This window comes from Blennius ocellaris, assembly GCF_963422515.1.
Source record: "Blennius ocellaris genome assembly, chromosome: 11".
In the NCBI taxonomy this organism is placed as follows: Eukaryota; Metazoa; Chordata; class Actinopteri; order Blenniiformes; family Blenniidae; genus Blennius; species Blennius ocellaris.
This window is the reverse complement of record NC_137660.1, coordinates 3,581,589-3,591,184: the sequence shown is the minus strand read 5'-3', so window position 1 is coordinate 3,591,184 and position 9,596 is coordinate 3,581,589. Positions and strand designations below refer to the sequence as shown.

The 9,596-nt window shown below is 46.2% G+C and overlaps 1 protein-coding gene across 1 annotated transcript; it reads left to right on the top strand.

Annotated features, from left to right (window-relative positions):
• Positions 1-550: 550 nt before the first annotated feature.
• faap24 (FA core complex associated protein 24) lies at positions 551-8,976 on the top strand. Its single transcript, XM_080505268.1, has 4 exons — positions 551-775; positions 2,731-2,873; positions 6,374-6,529; positions 8,603-8,976. Exons 1-4 carry the CDS (start codon positions 673-675, stop codon positions 8,852-8,854), a joined length of 654 nt encoding a protein of 217 aa, XP_080361394.1. The 5' UTR covers positions 551-672; the 3' UTR covers positions 8,855-8,976.
• Positions 8,977-9,596: the final 620 nt, after the last annotated feature.

Below are 9,596 nucleotides of genomic sequence, written 5' to 3'. Positions count from 1 at the left end.
TCATACATGTTTACCGGTGTTGAGAGTAATACAGTGTATACACAAGTAATATTTATGTGGTGTATCAGGAAAAAACGAACAAAGAAAATGTGTGATTTACAAGAGAAGAGGAGGGGAGGGGAGATGAGGAGAGGAGAGGAGAGGAGAGGAGAGGAGAGGAGAGGTAAATCCATGTATCACAGCTCCACACTGCACAAAGAGACTTGAAGTGACAACATCAGCCTGACAGAATGAAGTTAAATAAGAAATACGAGCTATTGGTGAGTACGAGGCTGCGTGGTGACTGCTATAGAAGAATGGAATTATCATAAAAACACAACAAACACTATCTACAAAGATGATCTGCAGTCTTATTCCTACATGGTATTTAAAGTATTAAAACATGACCATTATTAAGCATTTTGGACTTTGTTCATGTCTCATTGTTGATGAACGAAGTGTGATTTTTACATTTAAATTTTCATGAGGTGTTATTCTCCTCCTGTCCATCGGGGGGCGCCATGTCACGAGAAGCCCGGAAAAGGGGACGTTCTGGAGGGAAAGACAAACTTCATGGAAAGTGACTGTGGGACTGAAGACGTGAATCTTCCGTGCAGGTTGTTTGTTTCCTTGAGCCGCTGACAAGTTGTCCGTGAGAAGCGGGGCCTGCGGGGCCTGCGGGGCCTGCGGGGCATGGAGCCCGGAGCGCCTCCCCCCGTGAACGCGGCGCCTCCGTACGGTCACGTTATCTGCTGTGAGAAATGGAGAAATTCGACACTTGTTCAGAACCTCAAAGGTAAACGAGCCGCGTTGTTCTGTTCTGTTTCTTGCATCTTACGGACACGTGGTTCACTAGTGGCCCTTGTTAATGTGGGAACCCGGGGTGTCTGCGGCGTTCCGCCCGGACCGTCCGGTGTTACAACCAAGCTCGTTAACGAGCTCATTCAACCCAGGCGTTTCACATCGGGACCGGCGCGCGTGCACGTCAAAGGAGCGCAGTTTGCCGTGTTTGACAGATTACAACGGAGGAGCAGAGAACTAGTTTTGAAAAGTATGAAGAACTGAAACAACCATCCAGACCAAAACAAGCCTGCTGCTGCAGAAACAGCCAGGAGGAGCTTCTGCCACTGTTCTGGTGCATGACTTCATGAAATATACCATATTAATAATTCATCACACAGTATTGTCATAAACTTATTAAACTTCATTACAGTACAGACGTGTTGGACAGACTGCTGGCCCAGTGATCTTCCTTTACTCTGTATTTTACATTGAGTTGTTTTGAAGCAGCTTTGAGTTCCTGTTCTCACCTGGGGAACAAAGTACCGGAACACCTGGGGAACAAAGTACCGGAACACCTGAGGAACAAAGTACCGGAACACCTGGGGAACAAAGTACCGGAACACCTGGGGAACAAAGTACCGGAACACCTGGGGAACAAAGTACCGGAACACCTGGGGAACAAAGTACCGGAACACCTGGGGAACAAAGTACCGGAACACCTGAGGACTGCTGACTGTCACTTCTGTTAAAACATTAACTCATACTTTCATTAACCTGTGGATTGCTACTTTTATTACTTTTGTGTAATGGCTTTATTAATCTTTGCTTTAATGTATTTAATTGTAAAGATGTGAATTGTGTCTGAATGGGGCTAAAAAAATACTTTTGCTTGACGTACAAATGTCTAACAAAATTGCAGTAAGATGCATAAACAATTTCCACATGATTTCCATCCATCCACCCATCCATCCTTCCTTCCATCCATCCATCCTCCCATCCTTCCATCCATCCATCTATCCACCCATCCATTCATCCACCCTTCCATCCTCCCATTCATCCATCCATTCATCCTTCCATCAATCCATCCATCCATCCTTCCATCTATCCACCCTTCCATCCATCCATCCTCCCATTCATCCATCCATTCATCCATCCATCCTTCCATCCACCCTTCCATCCATCCATCCACACACCCATCCATCCATTCTTCCATCATCCTTCCATCCATCCACCCTTCCATCCATCCATCCATTCTTCCATCATCCTTCCATCCATCCACCCTTCCATCCATCCATTCTTCCATCCATCCACCCTTCCATCCATCCATCCATCCATTCTTCCGTCCTTCCATCCATCCATCCTTCCATCCTCCCATCCATCCATCATCCTTCCATCCTTCCATCCATCCTTCCGTCCTTCCATCCATCCTTCTGTCCTTCCATCCACCCTTCCATCCATCCATCCTTCCGTCCTTCCATCCATCCATCCTTCCGTCCACCCTTCCATCCATCCACCCTGTTCAGGGTCGCGGGGCACTGCAGCCGATCCCAGCTTACTATGGGCGATAGCAATCAATCAATCAATCAATCAATCAACCAATCAAACTTTACTTCTATATCCCTTTACAATCACCCAGTGGTTCCAAAGTGCTTTACAACAAAGCTATAAAAACAATACATGAAGAAATAAATAGAAGAAGCAGGATGCCCCCTGGACAGGCCTCCAGTCCACCATGGTTCTAATGTGCTCCAGGATTTATATTCATTTATTAAGTCTTAGCATTTATTGTCAATCATCTGTTATTGCGATAATAAAAACAAAAGCTGCAGAAGACTGGAAAAGGGCTGCCTCTGTACCCAATGCTGTCTCACACACACACACACACACACACACACACACACACACACACACACACACACACACACACACACACACACACAGTGATGGTGTGCTGTTCCTGTGCTGCAGCCCGAGGAGTGCGCGTCCTCCTGGAGAAGGCTCTGGGTGTGGCAGACTTCCAGCTCTCCAACAGGAGGAAGATCCTCTATGTGTCGGAGTGCGACCTGGTCGCCGCCAGCAGCTACAAGAGGAAGCTGCTCCGTTTCAGGAACGTGAGTTTAAAAACTTTGCGGTTTTCTTTCTGCACGTTCGAACCAGTTTTCCTAACTCCTGTCAAAAAAGTAGTTTTAAATCCCGGAGGCCCGTTTAATAACGTCTCAGGTGACTTGTACAATTTGGACAATAAAGGTGTTCCAGAGGGAAACCCTTCAAATGGTCTCCGCCTGGGTGGGGACAATATTTCTCAAATATGTGGTTTTGCACATGCATAGAGCCAGGCAATATGGCCTCAAAATCATATCTCAATATTTGTTCTCAAATTGCAGTACTGAGGTCACAGGGAGCAGAATTACTGACAGAGAGCAGGAAGTGACCAGGCTTCCATACAGGAACCACAATGACATCTCTGACTGGAGCGTCGTCAGAAGTCATGTAGTGCAGCAGAACAGCAGTTGTCATGGGGACGGTCAGCTCCTCCAGAAATGTAGTCCTTTCTGACAGGTCGTCTGTTTGCCCCAACCTGTGGAGAGTCATATAGAGTTGTTGAAACTTATCATTCATTGTGTTGAGGTTAGTCGTCATCTCTGCCAGCCTGTTCAGATTTCAGGGACAGTGCTTATAGCCACGGATTGTCTAATGTGATGGGCTCAAGGTTTCCAGCCTTCTCCCTCTTTGGAACATTTTTGTTTTGATTTTAAGAATTCAGTTTGTTTAAAGGAGAAGTTAACGATTACATTCTTTGTGTGGAGCCCGGGCGTTTGAGCCTCAGCATATTTACAGTCCAACTCTGCTTTGCTCCACCGTTGTTAGTGTGAGGTCTCTTTTAGCGAGGCTAGCTCTTTATTAGCGGAGCTCTGGTGTGACCGTCATTCAGTCCTCACCACCTGGACGTCGTTTCTGAGCTCCAGAACTTCTCTTATCTCTTGTGTGACTGGCGGAGTGGCACCAGCAACTCCTGCCTGAAGTTGTCAGGAGTTCTCACTGTGATCACTCTCTACCATGGGAGTGCTGCCCCCTGGTGTCCAGAACACAGTACTGTGGGTTTTTGGTGCTTTACAAGCCAGGGTTGCTCCGACAAATATCAATAAAAATGTTAACCTCAACTTCAATAAAATAGAAAAAGCAGTAATTTACTTCAGTTGGTTTTATTTTATTGCTTTTTCGTAAGATTTTCTGGAGATCTTTGCAATGCATGTCTCCGCCATAGCACGCTTAATTACCCCCCCCCCCCCAACAGCTTTTTGTGCAGAACAAATAACTCTGAAAGGTAATTAGGGGAGTCAATTAGCTGAAGCTCCTCGGTGGCAAGGCACCGGGAGTGGATGAGATTCACCCAGAGTTCCTTAAGTCTCTGGATGTGCAGGGACTGTCGTGGCTGACTCGTCTCTGCAACATCGCGTGGCGGGCGGGGACAGTACCTCTGGACTGGCAGACCGGGGTGGTGGTCCCTCTCTTTAAGAAGGGGGATCAGAGGGTGTGTTCCAACTACAGAGGGATCACACTCCTCAGCCTCCCCGGGAAAGTCTATTCCAGGCTACTGGAGAGGAGAAACAATGCAGTTTTCGTCCTGGTGGTGGAACACTGGACCAGCTCTCGACTCTCCACCAGGTGCTTGAGGGTTCGTGGGAGTTCGCCCAACCAGTCCACATATGTTCGACCGTGTCTCTCAGGACGTCCTGTGGGGGGGCGGGAGTATGGCGTCCGGGGCCCTTTGTTAAGGGCTGTTCGGTCCCTGTAGGCCCGGAGCAGGAGTTTGGTTCACATTGCCGGCAGTAAGTCGGACCTGTTCCCAGTGCACGTTGGCCTCCGGCAGGGGTGTCCTTTATCACCGGTTCTGTTCATCACCTACATGGACAGAATTTCTAAGCGCAGCCAGGGACCAGAGGGGGTCCAGTTTGGGGACCACAGGATCTCATCCCTGCTTTTTGCAGATGACGTGGTTCTGTTGGCTCCATCAAACCTGGACCTTCAGCGTGTACTGACACGGTTCGCAGCCGAGTGTGAAGCAGCTGGGATGAGGATCAGCACCTCTAAATCCGAGGCCATGGTTCTGGTCATGTCCCTCTGGTAGGAGGCCTCAGGACAGACCTAGGACACCTGCAGGGACTATGTCTCTCTGGTAGGAGGTCTCCGGACAGACCCAGGACACCTGAAGGGACTATGTCTCTCTGGTAGGAGGTCTCAGGACAGACCCAGGACACCTGGAGGGACTATGTCTCTCTGGTAGGAGGTCTCAGGACAGACCTAGGACACCTGGAGGGACTATGTCCCTCTGGTAGGAGGTCTCAGGACAGACCTAGGACACCTGGAGGGACTATGTCTCTCTGGTAGGAGGTCTCAGGACAGACCTAGGACACCTGGAGGGACTATGTCTCTCTGGTAGGAGGTCTCAGGACAGACCTAGGACACCTGGAGGGACTATGTCCCTCTGGTAGGAGGTCTCAGGACAGACCTAGGACACCTGGAGGGACTATGTCTCTCTGGTAGGAGGTCTCAGGACAGACCTAGGACACCTGGAGGGACTATGTCCCTCTGGTAGGAGGTCTCAGGACAGACCTAGGACACCTGGAGGGACTATGTCTCTCTGGTAGGAGGTCTCAGGACAGACCTAGGACACCTGGAGGGACTATGTCTCTCTATGGACTGGGAACACCTTGGGGTTCCACCAGAAGAGCTGGAGGAAGAGTCTGGGGGAGGGACGTCTGGACATCCCCCTTAGACTGCTGCCTCCGTGACCCGCCTGGATAAGCGGCAGATGATGGATGGTAGTTAGGGCTGCAACTAACGATTATTTTAATAATCGATGAATTGGTAAAAAAAAAATAAACATTTCAAATTGTAGGACCAGTTGATAAATGAACCAAACACCAAATATGTGATGATTATTTAAAAGCGCATAACTGAACCAATATAAAGATGTATACACTATAAATACATATATACCGTAAACATGTATAAAAGATGTATACAACATAATGATTAAATAATATTTAAAGTACTTCAGTCCAGGTTCATCCTGAGTGACCAGACTGGTGAAATGTTGCTATAATAACCTTTAAATCTACACTTCAAAGCTCCACAGATATGTGATGTTCAACAATAATCTCAGCCGGGCGACAGACCTGATGACTCCTGTGGTTGTTTACATCCTCTGCTTTGTACTGGTTGGTCTCTTCCTGCATCTGAGCATAGTCCGGCGGCTAGCCGGTTAGCGGTTAGCCTCCAGAGTAAGCCCAGGTTACATCCCCCCCCGTCGGAGCGTGCTCCGGCAGCTAGCCGGTTAGCTTGAGGGCTGCGCTGCAACTTTGATGTTAAATTGAATTAAATTCCTTGCCAACACTTTTAATAATGGAATTTAATCGATTTTATTAATTCGTTGTTGTAGCCGTAAAGGTAATTAATAAACAATAATACTTGATTCCCTGGCATCTCAATATCGCTCTTTTCAGATTTTTTGTCATTAAAAAAAAAAACCCCAACCTTTGGTGCTTCAGATTTGTGCTGACGTGGGACAACATTGCCACCTGACAGACGCTGAGTGTTTGTGTTTTAGTCCAGCAGCAGTTTCCAGGAGCTGGTCCTGGTGGAGACGAGCCGGCTGAGTCAGCAGTACTTCCCCGCCGTGCAGAAGACGGTGGTGTTGGACCTGGGACTGTCTCTGCTCCCGGTGGACGGACAGACGGAGGCGGCGCAGCTCATTGCTCAAATGGTAACAGAGAAGGAACCGTACGAATACTCTGCACTGCTGCAGGCACCAGTTCTTGTAATGTCATTTTACTCCGGTTGAGCCCAGATTCCAGCTTCAACAGAGAAAGTCTGAACACGATGTTAACAATGACACGTCTGAACACGATATTAACAATGACACGTCTGAACACGATATTAACAATGACACGTCTGAACACGATATTAACAATGACACGTCTGAACACGATATTAACAATGACACGTCTGAACACGATATTAACAATGACACGTCTGAACACGATATTAACAATGACACGTCTGAACACGATATTAACAATGACACGTCTGAACACGATATTAACAATGACACGTCTGAACACGATATTAACAATGACACGTCTGAACACGATATTAACAATGACACGTCTGAACACGATATTAACAATGACACGTCTGAACACGATATTAACAATGACACGTCTGAACACGATATTAACAATGACACGTCTGAACACGATATTAACAATGACACGTCTGAACACGATATTAACAATGACACGTCTGAACACGATATTAACAATGACACGTCTGAACACGATATTAACAATGACAAGTCTGAACACGATATTAACAATGACACGTCTGAACACGATATTAACAATGACACGTCTGAACACGATATTACCAATGACACGTCTGAACACGATATTACCAATGACACGTCTGAACACGATATTACCAATGACACGTCTGAACACGATATTACCAATGACACGTCTGAACACGATATTAACAATGACACGTCTGAACACGATATTAACAATGACAAGTCTGAACACGATATTAACAATGACAAGTCTGAACACGATATTAACAATGACACGTCTGAACACGATATTAACAATGACACGTCTGAACACGATATTAACAATGACACGTCTGAACACGATATTAACAATGACACGTCTGAACACGATATTAACAATGACACGTCTGAACACGATATTAACAATGACACGTCTGAACACGATATTAACAATGACACGTCTGAACACGATATTAACAATGACACGTCTGAACACGATATTAACAATGACACGTCTGAACACGATATTAACAATGACAAGTCTGAACACGATATTAACAATGACACGTCTGAACACGATATTAACAATGACACGTCTGAACACGATATTAACAATGACAAGTCTGAACACGATATTAACAATGACAAGTCTGAACACGATATTAACAATGACACGTCTGAACACGATATTAACAATGACACGTCTGAACACGATATTAACAATGACACGTCTGAACACGATATTAACAATGACACGTCTGAACACGATATTAACAATGACACGTCTGAACACGATATTAACAATGACACGTCTGAACACGATATTAACAATGACACGTCTGAACACGATATTACCAATGACACGTCTGAACACGATATTAACAATGACACGTCTGAACACGATATTAACAATGACACGTCTGAACACGATATTAACAATGACACGTCTGAACACGATATTAACAATGACACGTCTGAACACGATATTAACAATGACACGTCTGAACACGATATTAACAATGACACGTCTGAACACGATATTAACAATGACACGTCTGAACACGATATTAACAATGACACGTCTGAACACGATATTAACAATGACACGTCTGAACACGATATTAACAATGACACGTCTGAACACGATATTACCAATGACACGTCTGAACACGATATTAACAATGACACGTCTGAACACGATATTAACAATGACACGACCAGTGGCTGTTTGATCGACTTGGTGTCAAACCACAAGCCTCCCAACCAGTGCAGTTAATACAGGATGTAGCTGATACAACGCTAACAGCTTGATCATCATCAGGAGATCTCCTCCACCCCCCCTCCCCCCTCCCTCCCTCCCTCTCTCTCTCTCCCTCCACCCCCCCTCCCTCCCTCTCTCTCTCTCCCCCCCCTCCCTCCCTCCCTCCTACCCCCCCTCCTCCTTCCCTCCCTCCTACCCCCCCTCCTATCCCTCCCTCCTACCCCCCCCCCCCCCTCCCCCCCTCTCAGATCTACACAGATGGGCGTGACACCCCGTTCAGGAGGAGGACTTTGAGCCAGATGCTGGACCCGGTGGTCCTGGCTGTGGTGCAGCAGGTTCCCGGGGTGGGCCGGGTCAAAGCTCTGGCCCTGCTGAGGAAGTTCTCCAGCGTCCATGAGATCTGCAGCGCCACCCTGGAACAGCTGGAGCCTGTCGTGGGCCCCGCTGGGGCCAAACACATCTACCACTTCTTCCACAGCCAGACGGCTGCTGGAACCTGAAGAAGCTTGTTAAAGTGTCTGGAGTCCAACATTCATCACATTCACAGTCTGTAATATACCTGCTTGGTGGTGGAGGGAATTATTACTAACCCATCAACAATGCGTGTGATTAGATTGATCCTGAACTGACATGATCTCAAATAAAAAGCTCAATATTTATTGGTCACAAGATTCAATGAGTTGTGGTTATTTAAAATCCCTAAAAACCTCCTTTCTCAGTTCATTTTAATTAATTTCTGTTGAGATTTAACTCTGCCAAGGATGTAATAAAATCATTGTATCTGTATGTCATATCAAGAGGATTACAGTAAACTTTGGAGGAGATCCGGATCTGGGTTCTTGAGAATTTCATTGTTTAGGCTTTTCAAGATTACACTGTTCTGGCTGGGATTTTAGATAACATTGTTAATTCTTTATGACTGCCACTTCTTCTTTTCTTTATTCCTGTCCGAGTGAGGACTTTCTTCTTCTTCTGAGTCCACCTCAACCCTTGTCAGACGTCACAAATCTTTCTTTTTCTGCTTCTCAGTGATGAAAAAGACGAGTGGATCAGTTGGTGGATGAAGGAATATAGTAGTTAAACATTTATTAAATCCTTAACCCGCCATTAGCTGACCAACTGTTAAATATGAATTGTTTAAAACATGGTTAGTTATCTCTATAGTTAACATCGCCGTCAGAGTTAACTGTGAGGTGGTCGGCGTCCCTGTAAATGCAATTTTTACCACAATCAAATTGATTT